This window comes from Pneumocystis carinii (genome assembly GCF_001477545.1).
Source record: "Pneumocystis carinii B80 chromosome Unknown supercont1.8, whole genome shotgun sequence".
Classification (NCBI taxonomy): domain Eukaryota; kingdom Fungi; phylum Ascomycota; class Pneumocystomycetes; order Pneumocystales; family Pneumocystaceae; genus Pneumocystis; species Pneumocystis carinii.
In genome coordinates, this window is record NW_017264720.1 from 270390 (window position 1) to 289704 (window position 19315).

Genomic DNA, 19315 nt, shown 5'->3' on the forward strand with positions numbered 1-19315 from the left:
CCGATCTCTACGATCAAACCTCAGAAAAACCAGAGATATGAGATAAGCTATTTTTAAGTTAATTTATTAAGAATTATAACAGAAAACTAACATTTTTATAGATATTCTTATTAGAAATCTTAAGATGTCTTTTGAAGGAGGTCAACAGGCAGTAGTTCGGGCTACATTGGGTTTAACAGAAAAGTTTAAAAAACATCTAAGTCAACAGGAAAAAGAGGCAAAAAACCGGGAGAAAAATAAGAAATATAATAGAAATTCAGTGTTAGAAAGTATGGGATTAATTATTTATTATCAATATATGAAATATTCTTAAAATGAGTTGTATAGATGAGTTTGAGAGTTTAAAATATCAAACATTCGAATCAATATTTATACAAGAAAAAAGATTAAAAACGAATATTTTGATTGATCGTTATGAATTGAAATCATTTATTGGTGCGGGAGCATTTTCATGTTGTATATTAGCGGTAGATAAGTTACGACCAGATCAGCCATTTCGTGTGATTAAAAAAATGAACCAAGCATATGGAGAATTTGGACATCAAGTATAAGGAGAGAAATGAATACGACTGGGTTTTGACATCCTATTACTAGGAATATTGTTTATTAAAGCGGATTCATCGGTTACCATATTTACAACCTTTTAATCCTCCGATTGTTAAAGCATTTTCAATGTTTGTCGAAAATGAATGCTTTCATTTGGTGCTTGAGGCACTAGATCCGTTACCTATAAAGCTTGGAAGATGCATGCATCTTTCTACATCGGGTGATCCTTTACATTCACCATTAGCATGTCATGTAAGACATAAAACACTTCGAAAAATTGCAAAACAAATCTTAATATCTCTTAATATTCTTCATAATAGAGCGAATATTATCCATGCAGATTTAAAACCCGAAAATATTCTACGTTGTTATTCAGGTAAGAGATACAAGTATAATTATTGGTTAATTGGAACATTTTTTAGATAATCCTAGATCGGTAAAACTTAAAATTATTGATTTTGGAAACGCTATTCCTTTGGAAGCAATAGAAGCTTATTATGTTGATTTCGATTTACAATCAGTTTATTATAGAGCACCAGAGGTATCCGTGTACTCCTTTCTTTCTGAATTTTTACATTATTTAAAAAAAATAGGTTTTATTAGGACTACCATTTGGCCCTTCTATTGATATTTTTTCCCTTGGATTAATTTTACTTGAACTTTTATTTGATAATGATGAAATTAAAAAAAATTCTCGACCTTTTTTATCCACTGTAGAAACATCCAGAACTTCATTAGCCATTGAAATAGCTCGCTTATTAGGAAGATATCCACCTCATTTTAAAAATGCAAAATTTTGGAAAAATGATTATTATAATATAGAAATTAACGCATCATATTTATTAAAAAATAGATTAAGAGAATGCAATAATCCTTTATTGGAAGATTTCATAATAAAATTACTAGCAATTGACGACACAAAAAGACTTACTTCAAAAACAGCCTTAAATCATTTATGGTTATTTTCAGATCAATATGATTTAATGCATTGTTTGCCTATAATAAAGATAGATCATATGGAACCTTTATCTGAAGAAGCATTTTCGCTACATAATAATGATGAAATCGGCATAGATTATACAAACTTATCAGAAAACCATACTTTTGATGATATATATTATAAAGAAAAATATAAAAATACACAGGATACAAATTCTTTTAAATCTAATGAAAAATCTTTTATAAAAGAAAAATCAGCTACTCCAATCAAAAAACCTTATTGTCTTGATCCATGGATAATTAACCCTACATTAGAAGAAAATCAGGTAATTTTTTCTTTCTTCAAAATCTTCCTTCATTTAATTCAATACCTTAGGATGAGGTTTTGCTTATTTAATTACAAACATTCACATAATACTATAAACTAAATCATTAATGACCTTTTATAAGCATTTTTTTCCATTTATTACTACATTTTATACTTTCTTCATACATCTATAGGTCCTTAATTTACATTTTTTTCATACAGACTGAATAATAATATAAATATGTAATATATTCTTCTTAAATACTAATTTACAACTTTAAATATTTTAAAAAAATTATTAAAAATTATTTTTCATCAGCTTTAAGAAGTTCATTTCTCTTTTCAATACTACGTTGAATACGTTTTTCTTTTACAGCCTTTGCCTTAGCTCGTCTAGCTTCCATTTGTTGTTGAATTAGATTAGATCTTGCTGCTTCCGCCTAGAAAAAACATTTATTTTTTCTTTATATATATATATATATAAACATACTTTTTCACGATGAATAAACTCAACTAATGCCCTTTTGTGCTTAAACTGATTTCCCTTCGCCTTTGCGTATAACGTATGATATCTATATATATATATATAATTATTTTAATATATATAAAAATAAATATACAAATATTTATCAATCTTCCCGTCATCTCTATATCTACGCAGTAAACGACGAAGAACCCTTAAACGACATTGCCATTGAAATTTAGAACTGCATCGTGCATTTGCTGTTCCTTTACGTTTTCCCGGTCCCATATGACGACCTTTACTCTTAGAAGCATGCAAAAGACGAACACGAAAACGAGAATGAGTAACATGAGGCTTGCGTATGATCAATCCATCCTTAATTAACCTGCGTATATTTTGTCCTGAAAAAAATAATCAAGAAAAACCCAATATTTTAAAAAAAATATACGTGAATTAGCATTGCTAATCTCTGATATCTCATTAGGATCAATCCAGATCTTCCGTCTGCCACATCCAAGAACAGCAGCTGCTAAACGCTTCTGAGATTTTAGATTTACCATTTTCCAAGATGAACTTTGAAAAAAGAAGATCCGAGTCAAAAAATATAGTATAGATTAGGTCTAGGGTAGATAAAGATAACCATGAAGAAGAATCAGTAAAGATCACAAGTAAAGGACAATCCAATTGCCATAATTTCATTGTAAGCATCATTGCAATATGAAGTTATATGATTTTGAAAATCAGTAGAAGTAATTTTTGTAATGATACGTTTATGATAAGCAGCTATAGATTTAGCCAGAGTAGAATCAAGAGTAGCAATGTATTTATTGAGAAAAGACCGATCATAAGAAGTGATTTTGAATAAAGAAATGAAAGCAGATTCAGCAGCAAGTTGAATTGGAGTTAAAATATGATGAACATTTTGAAAAACAATAGGAACTATAAGGTTAAAATGAGGAGATACAACCTATTAATGTAAGAAAAAGATTAATGTAATTAAATACATACATCATAAGATTTTTTACTAATGCAAGAAATGATGGTTAAAATTAGTCGATTAGAATCAGATGCAATATTTGGATTTTTCATACAATTAACCAATGTTTCTATGATTAATTTAGTGTAATTAAGATTAGTATTAAAATGAGTGTCCAATAAAAATTTCCCTGCAGCCAAAAAAGAATTATTAGCAATATATGGCTAGAAAGAATTAATATATAATAAAGAATATATATAACAAACTTTATTATCCAAACAGCCATTAATAATTGAATCCACTGCTTGTGCACAACAATCTAATTCGATTAAATATTCTGAACAATCGACTAAAATAGCATTAAGTGTAAGAATGGAATAATTATTATGCTCTGTAAGAAAAATTCTTGAACTATTTATCTAAATAAAAATGTCAAAACATTAAAACAACATACCAAAGAAAGACCAAAGCATTATTTTTATCAAAATATTTAAATAAGATCATAGAAAATCTTCCAATATAACTGAGTATTTGAGCTAAATTAATTAAGTCGATATAACAATTTTCTTAATTATAACTTACGATCATTTATATACATGTTATCTTCAACTAATGTATATAATATGTTTTTTAATGAGTCGTTAATAGAAAAAGTAGGATTTGATATGATATTAAAAAGTGACTTGATCATAGCCAATTTAATACCATTGTGTACATTATTTGACCCATTAACAAGTTGACTAATTAATGGGTCAATCCTAGATTGAAGTGTAGCCAAAATTTCCAATAAAGAGGCAGCCATTGATCGCAATTGATCAGAAACAGGATCAGCAAGACATCTTAAAAAAGTTCTTTGTAATTGAGGTAAAAAAGGCCTCAAAAACGATGGTACTTTCCTTAATAAAAGCTTAAGGGTATGTAAAACATGTAATTTTACTTGAACCGGATACCATTCTCCCATTGTTCTAATAAGAGGTCCTGTAATTTGTACTACAAAAGGACTAAGCATATCAGAATTTGCGCGCTCAATAATATCAGAAATGCCTATAGCAGCCAATTCTCTTTTTTCAGCATTTCCAAATATCATTCCCTGTAAAAATATAGGCAAAATAGCATTAATTCCGTTAGGCAATTTAAATGCCTTCAATTCAGTTCCCACCATTCCAATATTATTAAGCACTTTTTGTGTAGATCCAACAAGATTCTCCATATCTATCTTTTTTAAGGAGGAAGTAAAGGCATTTTGTGCCTCCCATGCTGATTTTACTACTTCATCATTTTGATCATCAAAAAGTGATAGAAAAGCATAAATAAAATCATCAAAATATCTAGAATAATCTTGTTTTGTAGATTTAAAAAAATAAATCAAATGTTGACATGCTAAAACTTGTTTTTTCCAGTTTTCATCCTAACAAAAAATCAAAAGATGCCCAAAAAGCAAAAAGGAATACCTTTACTAGTCCAAGCATTATTGGAATTAATATATTCATACCTTCAGGATCATAAACTGAAAGTAAAACGCTATCTATAGCATTTTTAACCTCTATTTCTATCTCTGCGTCAATGTCAAATATTAATGTATCCACTAAAGCATTGATTATTGCTGAAAAATAGTACTTAAAGCTAGGACAATGAACCCGTGCAAAGGAATTAATGATCTTTGCGTTTACATCTGAAAGAGGAACTTTTGTAATTTTTGGTATCAATATTGGTAAAATGTTTTGAGGACGTACATAAATAAGTTCTTTCAAAGCTTCCAATGCATTTTTTGAATTTTTATTTGAATAAAGTGAATCAAGAAGGTTTGGTAAAATTTGATTAATAACAACATTCCCATAAAGTTCATACATAGCGCTAAACATTTGTGCTGCAGTTGCCCTAACATCTTTAATATCCATAAGACAATGATGTATAGTTTTAATTAGACCATTCTTATATGGTTCCAATGACTCAATATTCGAATTTTGAATAATTTCTATTAAAGCAATACATAGTCTAACTTTTGCAACAGGTCCGCTACAAGTTATACTTTCTTGAAGTGGTAATAACATAGAAGATACAACATCTTCTAACTTCTTTACTAACTCTCCAAGAGTTCTTATAAACATTGAATCCCGTGTTTTATTTAGAGTATTAGGACATTGAATAATCATGTTAATTATAACTGGCAAGACTTCTTTCACTGTTTTAGAAGTATTTATAACTAAAGCTTTCCAAATATTTAAAGCAGAAGACCGAACCTGTTCAATAGAATCTTGCCTTAAAATATAAAGAGAAGCCAAAATACTATCTCTCTTTTCCTGACCCAAAATATCCAAAAGAAAATTCTTGGAATGTTGAGAAGCATTGATATTTTCTTCTAAATGAACTTTCCCAGATATCCCAGTAATATGAAAGAGAAGATTGCTTATCAATTGAACAGAACCAAGCCTAATTTTCCAATTCTCATTAAATATTTCTTTTTGTAATTCAGGTAAAAGAAGATCCACTGCTTTTGTTGAATAATTATCAATAATAACTTTTCCAGCAGATAATGAAACATCACGAACAGATTCTGAATCATCTGCTAATCCTAAAAGAATCGGTGATACAATTTTTCCTATATATGGTTGAAATCTTGGTCCAAAGGCCTGAGGAAGATAAATGAATAAAGATATATACCCTTCTTTAATATATGATGTAGAACTTAAAGAATTTTCAAGAATTTGAGGCAATATATCTTCTAAATATTGAATATTGAGACCTGAAAGTATCTCAGAAATTCCCTGAGAAGAACCATGACGTTCTATTGAACTAATATCTTTTTTTAATGTTGATAATAAATCAGGTATTAGATGAGGAAAATTAGCTCCTCCTAAATTCTTCACCAATGTTCCCAAGGCTTTTGCGGATGTTTCCCTAGTTGCAGGAACTGGATCTACAAGAATTTTTCGTAAACTTATAAGTATAGTATCAAGATATGGAATAAAATCACTTGTTTCTATTAAAGATGAGATTTTTTCTATAATTTTAACTGCCTTTTTTCTTGAGGTTGCAGATCGTTCTTTTAGTCCTTGTTCTAAAACTGGCATAATCTATTTCATGTTAAATATGTTTAATATATATATATATATATATATATATATTACCATAGCAAGTAAAGTAGAATCAATTGAACTTTTAAATGAAAATCCAAGCAATAAATCAAGAGAAAGCTCTGTATATTCATTTGGATTGCTTAATGACTTCAATAAGGTAGGAATCAATTTTTGAATTTCAGGATTATTAATTATTTTGCTAAATTTCAAAAGACTATCATTTGCAGCCGAACGCACCTGTAAGTGGGAATCATTAATCATTTCAGTTAAACGAGGTATAATTATAGGCAAAGAAGAAGACAACTGATAAGGTGAACAATACGCCATAGAACTAAGAAAATCAATTGAGCCTTTTTTAGAACGCCAATTATTTTCCTCTAGTCCCAAGAGTAATGATGGCAATATTGATTTCATTCCATGTCCACTAACTTTACCCATAATTGTTTTTGCCGTATCAGAAGTACTCTCTCTGATATCTACAACAGGATCTCCAAAAGTAGTTAATAAATAAGGAATCATCTCAATAATATAAGATTCAAAAGCCTGCTCAAGAATTTGTGAAAACGATTCAATTGCAAAAAGTGCGCCTTGTCTATATTTCTGATCCTTTTTATTAGTAATTGCATTTTTAAGTGTTTCTATAATATCATATTCCTCAAGCAATTCTATACCACCACCTTTAATAACTCCTAAACAACAATAAAATTAACTAATTTAAATTAAAAACGATAATACCTGCTAAACCATAAGCAGCACCTTTTCTTTCAGCATATTTTTCAGATGTAAATAATTCTTCTTTCAATCTTTCTATGTAATTAGGAACCTTTTCTAAAGAAAATTTAATTAATGAAGAAAAAGATTCAGCAATAGCTATTTGAATATTTTCTGATGGACTTTTAAGTATATTCATAAGTTTTCCAATTGCTATAGGAATTCTTCTATCATCCATCTTTAAATGACTTGTTATTGCAGCATAAAGTATAATTACAGCCTCATTGAGATCATTTTGTAAAAACCCATCTGAAGATATTAAATGATTATCAAGAATTTTAAAGAGTTTTTCGACATGAAAATCACCATAATATGAAATGATGCTTAAGCCATTTTTTAGCATTTTTTCTCGTACTTCTGAAGAATTATCCTTTAAAGGAACATATTTGTTAGGCATTCCTAATAAGAACTCTAAAAAGAAAGGAACTATAGTTAATGTAAAATAAGGAATTAAATAAAAGAAAGATGAAGCTATAGCACTTCTAATTTCCCATGGATCTCGTCTATTTGATATCCTTGAAATAGGAATTCCATACTCATCATATTCTAATGGTTGTAATTTAGACTATATTATTAATTTAAAACATAGAATTTATAAATATTGTTACCTTTTCTTCATAAAGATCGACTAATATTAAAACAACTTCTTCTACATTTTGAGTATAATTTTTAACATATGAAGAAATTGCTTTAGAAGCACATTCTCTAATATAGCATTGATCATTACCTATAATAATTAAAATCAAGAAAATAATATTTTTATATTTATTTACATAGATAATTTATAAGAACATTCTTTGCATCATGAGATATCAAAAAATTGTTTTTTTTAATAATTGCCAAGGACAAAGAGGAGTTTATCTCATTTTTATCATGAGCAGCAAGGTATAACTCATAAAAAAAATCGCATTGTGACAAGTCTAATGACTAAAATTAAATTAAAAATACTTTCATGAAATTTTAAAAAATAAAAAACCTCTATAGCTTGAAGAACTGTATTACGAATTTGAAAATTAGAAGAAAGAGAACCTTTTATAAACTCCAATATTTCCTCTTTTGTTATATTATCCTTTATAACTTTAGATAATAGAATAAGGCAATCCTTAGCATGATTAAATTGATTAGGAAAATGACACAAAACATTTAAAAGTGCTTGAATAATTTCAAGCCTTGAAATAAAGAATTTATCTAGAAATATCAGTCAAATTTCTAAAAGATATAAATTCTGTACAAAAATCTATATGAAAAGAGAGTATATCAACAGCTAACATCACTTGTTTATCCGATTCGTTAAAGTTATTAGTTCCTATTCCATTGTTTTTTATTACTTGAATTAAAAAAGGCGATATATAAATAAAAGATATTTTATCAATAGGGCATTGTCTTGTCAAAGTATCCAATTGAAGTAGCAACTTCACTACTAATTCTATCATTTGTAAGACTACTGTTAATATTATAATTTATATAAACCATTCAAAGGTTCCTCGACAAAATCAGAATGTATATAATCAACATTAAGTATATGTAGCATTGCAATTCCAATCATCGTATTAATATCTTTCAAAGGTGTACATTTAGCACAGTTCTATGATTGGTTATTATATCAAAGTTTATTTTTTAATATTACTAAATATGTTTGAATTGTAGATTCATAGTCAATTAATGAACCCTTTTCCAATAGACTTTCTGACAATAAAACATTAACGGCATAAAAGTACCATGGATCTCTGCTTTTTTGAATAGCTAATGCAAGTCCTTGAATCACAGTAAGTCCGGAAATAAGCCGCAACTTCACATTTAGAATTTTGGTTCTAATAGCTTCTTCTTCAATTTGTTTTTTCAAAAATATTTCATTGTTCTTATTTAATTTATTCCTGTTTTTATTCAATTTGTCCTTATGTGTGTTCTTTATAGTTTTTAAGTTAATAGAATTGGTTTCAGAAATTACTAAAAAATTAATATAATTAGCTTTAAAATAAATATTTATAGAAAAATACTTTCTTCCATTTTTTTGTCTACTTTATCCTTTAATATAAAAAGGTCTTTTTCAGAAATACTTTCAAGTTCCAAATGAGAAAGATATTTCAAAAACACTTCTACAAATAAAGGAACAATTACTGCTTGATCCAAAGATGTTAAAGTAGATATGGATGATTGAATAGCCAACAATGTTAAATTGCTCTAAAATTAAAATTAAAATATACCCATTTATTAAATAAATATACCTTATTTTCAATATTGTTTTGAAGAAAATAATCAATAGTATTAACGAATTCTAAAGCATGACTAGTTACCAATACAAATGGATCCATTTTATTTCTTTTACATAATTTGACCCAATTCAATTTATTTTCTAAAATAATTAGCTATTATTTATAACTTAAAAAATATAAACTTAATAATGAATGATGATACAAAACAATTGTCTTTATTAGTTGTTTTTCGAAGCTTTCTTTATCTTTTTGTGACAAAAATTCATAATCACTAGGTGAAATTGAATTAATGATAAAAAAGATAGCGTCAAGTATTGTAAGATCTTTATATGTCGAAATATTTGATGTTTCTAACTATAAAATAATTATTAAAAATAAACTAAATTCGAAAGACTTTACTAGTTTAATATATTTCCATATTTCAGATAAAAAAATATCTAAAACCAATTCCCTGGATTTTAAATAACAACGTTTTATCATACCACATATTGTAGAAACAATTAAGTGATCATGAGATATATTTGATAATAATAGTGAGAATGATGCTTGAGCCCATAAAAATCCTATTTTTTCAAATTGTTCTTCTGAAGTATATTCTCCTATTGTTTCAAGAGAACGTATAAGCCATATTTTTTCATCTTTATGAGAGATTTTAGTATAATTTTTTTCCCATAAGATAAAATGAGGATTATTCTCAAAAGAAAATAAATGTCTTTCCAATAAAGATTTTATAGATCCATCATCTATAATGCTTAATAATTTATGAAAACCTTCTAAAATTAAACATACCAATATTTTTATCTTTCCAGTTATAGATAATATTAAAAAAAATTATTGTACATACATATCCATCAATTATAGTTCCACTTTGAATAGTTTGTAAAGGATTAGCCAGTATATCTTTATATATTTTTAATAATGAATTTAGTAACTTTTCGATCAAATATATCACTTGTTTATTAGGATTATATCTACAATCCCATATAATATTGCCAAATTCACTAAACCATGTTCTTCTTATCTTTTCCGTGCCTTCTAAAAATCCTTCCTTAATCAACTCTATATATTTATCAGAAAACTCGCCAGTCGTGCTAATAATATATGTGAAATGAGAAAAAAAACATTTAATTAATGCAATAGATATGTTTTCATTTGCTTTTTTATGAATATGAGTCGATAAGAATGACAGAACGGAATTAGATAGTTTAAGTGACTTTGGAAGACATGCTAAAGATTTGATAAATAAAAGTTTATGCTCAAGAGAAAATAGAAGTCCTGTAAATAAATATTAAAATCAACAAAAGATTATACATTTTAAATTCAACCTGAATTTAATTCTTGTATTATTTTTTCCATTATATGATGAATCTGATCCTGATCATTGCATTTTTGAATTATCCCTTCAAATGTCTGTAAAGCATTTTCACAAATATTAGAATCCGTTGATTTTAATGAATTTAAAATTGGAATAAGAAATTTCTCATGAATAATTTCATCTATTTTAATAGTAGATGGTAATGATTGAAGAAATTCTTTTAAAATTCCTAATTAGATCATAAATAAAATAATATATATATATATATTAAAAAATACAACCATTAAGAGTAATTTCCGGGGTTCTCAACAAAGCCTTTTCAAGATGAGACGCTATTTTAAATTTGAAATCCTCAAAAGTAATAAAATAAATAAAAAAATCATTCATTCCAGTCTAATTCAGTTAATATGAAAAGCATAAAAAAAATCATTTATACAATAATTCTATTAGGAAGTAATACCCGTGATTCAATAATATTATTTATATAATAACTTATGATCTTATCCTTTTTTTCCATAACAACACTTTTTTCATTGAATTGCGAATGATATGTAATTTTTGCAATCATACCAAGTAAAATAGTGTTTTTCATGCAAATTTCTTTCTTTGTATCCTTTATAAGCTCATCTATATATATATTTAAACATAAAAATGCATTTTCATTCAATGTTTTAATAATTGTACTTCTTAATGTCCCTTCAACTGACCGTAAAGCACTTGATTTAGCACGAGCTTTAACTAACGATGATAAAAACAGATTAAGCAAAATAGCTTGATTCGATACAAGTCTTGAAAGATATTTTTGAATTAATGTTATACTCACCAATATATTAATAATTAATTTGTTTACCCACTTAAGAAGAATAAAAATAGAATATGGTGATACACTTTTTGAAACCATTTTCGTTGTCTCTTGATCAAGCATTTCAATAAACCTTATTAAACACTGTTTTTTATCCTTTTCATACATTTTTAAAATAACATGTTGTATACAGAGCTGAATTGATTTGTTATAACAAAATTGACCCCTCTTAAACAAACAATTCAAAATCATTGAAAATTTAGATGTATCATCCACTCAAAATACTTAGTTTTATAGATAAAAAAACCTATTTATCCACCTTCTTCAATCCATATATCAAGCTTTTTCTTAATTAAATAAACATTACGTTGTCTAAAAGACTCTGACAAAAAAAATAACTCTTCTATCACTTCCTCCTCCTCTTCCTTAGACGTTTTATACTGAGAATCATCTTGATTCTTCACCATTCAATCAAGTTCTTATGATCTGACGTTTTATCTGGATCATTTAACGTATAACGTATAACGGGTTTTACCCGGGTTAAAGTCTTTAAAATAAATTTTACTCTCTTTAAAGCTATCTTATCTGAAAATATATCCAATATTAACATTCATGAACATATTAGATATTAATAAGAGAAAAAACTAAAAAAAAACATATGGTTATTATATAAAATATGCATCTAAAGAAATGAAAAGTTATATACAAATATAAATATTATAAAGAAGGAGAAATAAGAGTTAATAATGAGGAATAAATGAATATATGATTAAAATATAAATTATAAATAAAGGGTATCAAAAAAAATAATATCGAGTGAATAGAGAAAAAAGAAAATTAACCAAGAGTAAATGGAGATATTTCGTCCAGTAAAGTAATATCATTAAATGAATGAGTAAATCCGGATATATAGTTATCAGTAACTATTTGTAAAGGAGGCTTTAAACTAAGCGATTTCTCATGTTTTTTAAGATTTGAAGAATTAGATAATTGTGGAAGAAGCAAAGATGATTGAAATGAAGTTTTCTCGAATGGTTGCGATATATCTAGTTTTTTTGGTTTTATAGAGTCCTTAACATGAGAAAAACAACATCGTTGACCGTATGGACAAAAACCGATCTTAAAGAAATATTAGATAAATATTGTATAGAAGAATTGTGAATATTTACTTCCATAAATGTCTTACATGGAGACGTTTTATATTTAGGGTGTCGAAGTAAATTACGAAGTTCGGAATATCCATGAGCAAATTGACATTTAAGACCATATCTTCAATTAGTATTATTTAAATATCTATTAATAATTATTCATACCGGCATTCTCTATTTTCTTCCCAATTTCTACACAATTCTGTTTTATACAAATCTGTTTTAATTGAGGATTCTGGACTTTTTTTCGAATGCACAGCATCCAAACTAGGTTCATTTGTTTCATTGCAGAAATATTTTTGCAACGATGAACCTGCACTATTCGTCTGCAATTCTTGATGCTTAGTTGGATATTTGTGCTGCGTAGGAATATTTAATTCTTTAGATAAATTCGAGAAAGGCGATGTCAAAGCACCCATATTATTTTCATTTCGTATTGATGTTAAATTATTCACTCCATCTAACATACGAGATGAAAATACATCTCTCGCATTAATAGATTCTGAATTATATGAATCATATTCAAGCCATGGCGAAACTCCTTTCAATGATAATACTTTTGCACGCTGCTTAGATTCCACAAAGGAAAATGACTCTTCAAATAACACTTCACTAGAACTACTCGAACTTATTTGTGAACCATACGAATGTTTCAAAGGTTTATTTAAAATATCTCGAAATTTTTCTTGTGGAACATCCATCCAGGGATGTTCACATCTTGATGATACTGTAAACCACCCTTCATCCCATAACGTAGACCATTTAGAAAACGTTCCATTCGTACTAAGTAATTGCATTTCTCTTCTTCTTTAAAATTTCTCTTTAAATATTTATTTAAAGATATTTCTTTCACTTTTATTACTATTCACTACACTCAATTCCTCCCTCTCAATATCGCTCTATTATCAATTACTATAAATTCCTCTTCCTTCAATCTTCTGTCTTTTTTTCACTAATAACCCCTTCCTTTCTTTCTTCAATCAATCACATAAATACACATACAAATAACATATATATAGGATTTAACTATATTCAAAAAATGTAAAGTGCCCTCTAAAACTATATAGTTCTGCCCTTTAATTATACAATAAAAAATTTATTCTCTGATAATAAACTATTTAACACAATTTTTCTTTACAAAATTTCCTTTATAAAATTAAGGGATGTGCATCTCATCCCTTTTATATTATTAATTTTCATGTCTTTTTTTATACAAAGCTCATATCCACTAGTGGCGCCCCTTCTTTCGATGCACAACGCCCTTTGCGCCTTGTGGTTTGGCGTGCACGATTTCATGGATACCCTTAAATTTAATACAAATTCTAAATATTAGAATTATACAGAGCTTATTAAGGCTTAGAATAACATCATAAATCCCCTATTTTAATGTATTTTAATATATTTTAAAATATTTTAAAATCTTAAACAAATAATGTTTTAATGTACGTAGAGATAAATAAACAAGTAGAGGTTTAATAGATAGAGAGTTTATTATGAATATTAGGGAAGAATATAGTGTTAAAATGTTTTTGATATTTTATTTTTGAATAAATCTTTATTAGTATGATTGTTATATATATGTGAAAAAACAAATATTTTGTTACGTTCGAAGTTTACATGTATTTTCCATGAACAAAAAGCTGATAGGGTTTCTTTTGGCACTTGCATCAGGTGAAGGGATATTTATAGAATAAAATGAAGATATTTATGTATATAGGGTTTTTTATTGGAGCAAGTTTTGTTATTAAAGTGAGAGAGAGAAAGATTTTATAATATAAAGTTTAAAATATTAGAAAAAAGGACTTTTAGATACAACTCGTAGTAGGGGATTAATAGCAGGACAAGGTCATGCATATCTTAAAAATGGGATTTGGTGGATAGGAATGATTATAAGTTAGTTTTTATAAAAAAAAAAAAATGTAATAAAATGTATAGTGATTATTGGGGAACTATGTAATTTTATTGCATATGCATTTGCAAGTGAGTATTTAAAGAAAAATTTAAAAAAAAGAAGATTTTTAATTTATTAATTTTTATAGGTGCGATCCTTGTTACACCATTAGGTGCGATGAGTATTGTAGTATGGTAATGAGAGAGAGAGGTTAGAATAAAAAGAATTATGATTAATTAAGAAAGTTCTATTGGATCGAGTATATTTTTAAAGGAACGACTTTCATTTGTGGGAAAAATTGGATGTGCATTTTGTATAATTGGAGTATGTATGATTGTGATAAATGCACCGGAACAGAATTCTTTGGAAAGAATCCAGGATGTGGCGAAAGAGATGATTTCAGCAATATTTTTATCTTATATAGCAATTATTTTTTCAATATGTTTTATTATTATAGTATGGATTGGTCCTCGATGGGGGAATAAAGTAAAATATTTATACATAAAAGTTATTTTATTAATGTATTTTCTAGAGTGTACTAGTATATTTATCTATATCTTCACTTGTTGGTGGTATTACAGTTGTTTGTACCCAGGTATAAAATATATATATGTATTAATTGAGGTTTAAATAATATTTATAGGGTTTTGGTATGTCTATTGTTAGTGCAATTTCAGGTGTTCCTGGTCAATTTACCCATTGGTTTTTGTATTTTCTTGGAGTTTCTATTATTGCGATGATTATAATTGAAATAAATTATTTAAATGTAAGTTACTTGTAAATTTTTTAATATTTTTTATTCTAATGATATTAGAAAGCGTTAAATATATTTAATGTTGGATTTATTTGAGTTTTCCTTTTTAAGTATCTAATATTTTTTAGACCGCTATTGTTACCCCCATTTATTTTACTTATTTTACGACTTGTACGATTGTTTCAACAGCTGTATTACACCGAGGTTTTCATGGACCACCTATTTCAATTGTAGATGTATTTCTTGGTTTTTTGACTATTATTGGAGGTATTATACTTCTTCAATTTTCCATTGGAGCAGATAATACATCAGATACTGATATGTTATCTACTGATTTATCCAACATTCAAAAAGCAGCTGATGCCGTTACTGATGCTGATGTTTTGGATCCTGGTCCTGTTGCTATCAGAGGAACATTCAGTTTTAGACACATGGATCGGAAGTTTAGCGAAACTAGTTCAAATAATTTTATTAGACGTATTAGCTATTCCTCTGTCGAATTTCAAAAATTCACTTTACAATCTTCACTTCCTTTGAAAAATAATCATATAAATTCTGAAAATCATACAGAAAAAAATATTCTTTCTCCACAAACTTTACCTGCTAAAATTAATGATTTTGACAATCTTAAAGATACCACTCTTTCTTCACAATTATCAACACAAAAACTTCTTTCTCAAAAAAATAATTATTCCTCAGAAAAGTCAAACAATAAAGATAATCATAATACTTTATCTAGGCTAATATACCTTTCAACTGACGATTTTTTATACTTCATTCACAAATACTTATTATTTAATCCTCTAATCTTACATCATTACACTTCTTCAAAAAATTTACATAATAATTTCAAAGACAAAAAATTCATACATAAACATTCAACTACTTCAAATACTGATAACACTCCTTCATCTTCTTTACATCTACCATAACCACTACTTCTATTTCTTCACTTATTTATCACTATCTTTATTTATTACAAACTAACTCTTTCTTTACTTGTATTTATACTTTAAATCAATTATAACTCTTATATTTATGTATACTTCTTCTACCTCCATTTCCCTTATATTATCTGACAACATCCTCCGGTACGATCCAACGTATAAAAACGACTGGGCATGAAAGAAATATCAGAACCTCATCAACCAGTCTCTGAAGGATCAAATTATGGAGAAACTAAAGAAGATGAAGATAGTTATAAGGCTTTATTTTCTAAATTGAAGGAAAACGCGAGAAGCAGCCTTGTTTATAGTCGTTTCAGGGTTTTTGTAAAACTTAGTAATATTGTTTCAAAAATACATCCGTCTATTTTGATAATTTGTGTATTTTTACTTGTTATTATTGGTCATATCTTGTATATTCATATTTTTTGGTTAATTGTGGGGTTAATTCTTGGTGTAATGTATCAAATAAGGACACCATATATGGAGTTGAAGGGAGAGGAAGGGATTAATAAGAAAGAGACATATGAGACGTTACAGATGTAGGAATAGGCCTAAGATTTGTAGAGTTTTTATGGCTGATTATATTTTCAAAGACAGGAGCATTTGGTTAATCTTTCACCTATGATTGCGACATCGCTTTCGCTTTTATTTGATAATATTATGAAGGAATATGTATTACATTGGTATTATCCTATATCTAAGGATATGTCGTTTCCAAGGGCATGCCGAATATTTTTTGATAGTTTTTTTCTGTCATTGTACCGACATATTGCTTCAAGAAATTCATACGATATCATGATGATGTTTTTTATTCAATGTTCGAATACGATTATAGTAGCATTACGAGAGCTTAGATCAGCACTAGCATTTTCAGGCGATGATCATAATATTAATTCACTTATTGCGGCATATACAGCTCAAAATCCCAACTCTGCATTATCTCGTTTATTAGACAGGACGTTACAAAGAGAAAGATTTCGTTTTGAATCGGAAAATATATTAAAGATTTTGGGTAAAAAGGAAGATTTAAATTGTCTTGTGTTGAAAACGTTTGTAAGAGAAATGCTTACGGTTCAGGTTTTTGAAAATATTGTTGAAACTTGCTCATCTTCGGATTTTATTAATGAATGGATTATTTATTTCTATAGTACAGATAAATCCCGTGAAACAGATCAAGAAAAGGAACAAGAAAAGAGTGAAGCTCAACTTGCAATGGAAGAAGCAATGGCAGAAGCAGCAGAAATGACAAGATTGTTACAAGATAAATCAGAAAGTCAAGAATCCCCGATATCTGGTCAATCGTCACCTATTGCTTTTAATGGTATTATTACGCCCGAAAAGAGAGATTATTTTAAGAATTCAAATATAACATGTTTTGCTTCTCCAATGCGTTCTCGTGCATCGAGTCCTGATGGAAGATATCATTTTAAAGCTTTTAGTAATTTTAAAAGTAGTTCTCCAGATCGTTCTCGACTTAGTATATGTGAACATAGAGAACCAAAAATCTCGGGGACACTACCTCAAGATATATTCATAGACAAGGATATCTCGAATTTTTCTAGAGAAAGTTTATACGATGCTGAGATCTCTTTATCATATGTTAATTCAGAGTTATCTCCTAAAAAAATTATAAAATCAAAATGGTCTATTCAATTTTTAATAACAATTGAACCAGCCGGAAGTCAGATGTCTGGGTGGGTTATTATTAAGAAATATTCAGACTTCGAGACATTACATGAGGTTCTTCGTCGGTTAGCTGTTGTTTCTGGTCTTCATTCTTTTAATAAAGAATTACCTTATTGGAAAAACATAAGTTATGAAGATTTAAGAGTTTCTCTAGAAATTTATCTACAAAAAGCTTTAAAATCTAAGGATCTTTCTGATAGTCATGCAATGAAGAGCTTTCTTGATAAACAATCTAAATGCGATTCTGTTAATTTTTCCGTTAAACGAAAATCATGGCAACAATTACGTACTGTAAGTGATGGTGTACGTGATGTTATAAAAGCCCCAGCAGCAGGTGGTAAAGCTATTATAAATGCTCTTGGCGCAGTTGGACGAAAAACATTTCTTGATATACCAGATAATATATTCGAAACAGAAGCAGAAAACTCATTAACAGATACTTTAGAAGAATCTCCTGTAGTTAATCCAGAAAATTTACTTTTTAATCCATCAAAGGATGATAGGCATATTCCATCTTTTCGTTCTAGTTTTCAATCTCATACAGAGAAAAAAGACTTTATTAAATCACATACAACATCTCCTAATATTCTCTTGGATAACCCTGCATTTAATTTAACATCAGAAACATGTTCTGAAGAACTAATGCTGGATCCTGATAAAAATAATGATTTTAATGATGAAAAAAGATCTTCACATGAAAAAACTAATTCTAACACAACAAAAGGCCTTTCAAATTCTGACATACAGCTTTTTATTGATATCAATTTTTGTATTTTATCAGAATTTTATTCATTGTCACCAAAAACATGGTCTATTCGTCGCTCTCTTCTTGGAATACTTCGAAGTTTATTACTAAGAAATGGCGGCACTTATGTTGAAATTGTAAAGGATGCTATTGAAGAAAAAATTACGAATTATTTTGCTAATGAAAAATGGATTTCTGATCAAATTAATGAAATTATAATGAAAATATGGCCATCTAATCCGGATAAAATTATTAGAAAAGATTCTGAAAAATTATTAAATGATGCAAAACGTTTGTTCTTAAACAAAACTATTCCAGATACTTTAAAATCTCTTGTTGGTGGTTCTGCTACTAAGGAGTCTCTCGAAATAGTTTTTGAAAGTTTACAAGAAAAAGAATTCATGAGAGGAATACTTTCAAACATTTTGTCTGATATATTGCAAGTAATTTTTCAATAATATGGATATTTCCACCAAAAATTAACAATTCGTTTATTTCTTTTTCATGATATTTAATAATGAATAGGATCTTTTAAATCTCTACAAATACACTACTCAAAATACCTTATTTTATCTATTCTAATCTTTTAAATTCGAACTATTCATTCAAATATGATCAATCATAAGATTTTGCTAATATAACTAATAATATCACAGCAAATCATTGACTGATAAAACATTATTAAATACAATGTCTTAATCATTTGTTTTGTAAAAATAAATAGCTTTTTACAAA

General features: G+C 27.7%; 6 protein-coding genes across 6 annotated transcripts; 3 read left to right on the plus strand and 3 right to left on the minus strand.

The window, feature by feature from the left end:
• The first annotated feature begins 35 nt into the window (after nucleotides 1-35).
• On the plus strand, nucleotides 36-1926 carry T552_01979 (hypothetical protein). Its single transcript, XM_018370540.1, has 6 exons — nucleotides 36-57; nucleotides 102-269; nucleotides 328-922; nucleotides 969-1087; nucleotides 1140-1811; nucleotides 1862-1926. Exons 3-6 carry the CDS (start codon nucleotides 673-675, stop codon nucleotides 1880-1882), a joined length of 1062 nt encoding a protein of 353 aa, XP_018225827.1. The 5' UTR covers nucleotides 36-57; nucleotides 102-269; nucleotides 328-672; the 3' UTR covers nucleotides 1883-1926.
• A 171-nt stretch (nucleotides 1927-2097) lies between these two features.
• T552_04137 (hypothetical protein) lies at nucleotides 2098-2828 on the minus strand (the record flags this gene model as incomplete). The annotated part of the gene is made up of 4 exons (XM_018372188.1): nucleotides 2704-2828; nucleotides 2413-2656; nucleotides 2283-2364; nucleotides 2098-2232 (listed from the first exon to the last, which is right to left on the minus strand). The coding sequence occupies exons 1-4, from the start codon at nucleotides 2813-2815 to the stop codon at nucleotides 2098-2100; spliced, it is 573 nt and encodes a 190-aa protein (XP_018225828.1). The 5' UTR covers nucleotides 2816-2828.
• A 79-nt stretch (nucleotides 2829-2907) lies between these two features.
• On the minus strand, nucleotides 2908-11876 carry T552_04138 (hypothetical protein; the record flags this gene model as incomplete). Its single annotated transcript, XM_018372189.1, has 23 exons — nucleotides 2908-3222; nucleotides 3264-3455; nucleotides 3498-3642; nucleotides 3686-3767; nucleotides 3814-4639; nucleotides 4683-6305; nucleotides 6360-6997; nucleotides 7044-7644; nucleotides 7688-7806; nucleotides 7853-8006; nucleotides 8056-8267; nucleotides 8311-8505; nucleotides 8550-8664; nucleotides 8707-9026; nucleotides 9077-9260; nucleotides 9305-9432; nucleotides 9475-9642; nucleotides 9673-10035; nucleotides 10082-10567; nucleotides 10618-10836; nucleotides 10889-11000; nucleotides 11044-11684; nucleotides 11729-11876. 23 exons carry the CDS (start codon nucleotides 11874-11876, stop codon nucleotides 2908-2910), a joined length of 7986 nt encoding a protein of 2661 aa, XP_018225829.1.
• A 325-nt stretch (nucleotides 11877-12201) lies between these two features.
• Nucleotides 12202-13400, minus strand: T552_01981 (hypothetical protein). The gene is made up of 3 exons (XM_018370541.1): nucleotides 12723-13400; nucleotides 12579-12678; nucleotides 12202-12528 (listed from the first exon to the last, which is right to left on the minus strand). Exons 1-3 carry the CDS (start codon nucleotides 13352-13354, stop codon nucleotides 12247-12249), a joined length of 1014 nt encoding a protein of 337 aa, XP_018225830.1. The 5' UTR covers nucleotides 13355-13400; the 3' UTR covers nucleotides 12202-12246.
• A 780-nt stretch (nucleotides 13401-14180) lies between these two features.
• T552_01982 (hypothetical protein) lies at nucleotides 14181-16180 on the plus strand. Its single transcript, XM_018370542.1, has 10 exons — nucleotides 14181-14228; nucleotides 14275-14306; nucleotides 14351-14450; nucleotides 14493-14537; nucleotides 14597-14642; nucleotides 14694-14934; nucleotides 14981-15043; nucleotides 15092-15214; nucleotides 15263-15283; nucleotides 15331-16180. Exons 1-10 carry the CDS (start codon nucleotides 14186-14188, stop codon nucleotides 16132-16134), a joined length of 1518 nt encoding a protein of 505 aa, XP_018225831.1. The 5' UTR covers nucleotides 14181-14185; the 3' UTR covers nucleotides 16135-16180.
• A 100-nt stretch (nucleotides 16181-16280) lies between these two features.
• T552_01983 (hypothetical protein) lies at nucleotides 16281-19082 on the plus strand. Its single transcript, XM_018370543.1, has 2 exons — nucleotides 16281-16688; nucleotides 16743-19082. The coding sequence occupies exons 1-2, from the start codon at nucleotides 16324-16326 to the stop codon at nucleotides 19036-19038; spliced, it is 2661 nt and encodes an 886-aa protein (XP_018225832.1). The 5' UTR covers nucleotides 16281-16323; the 3' UTR covers nucleotides 19039-19082.
• Nucleotides 19083-19315: the final 233 nt, after the last annotated feature.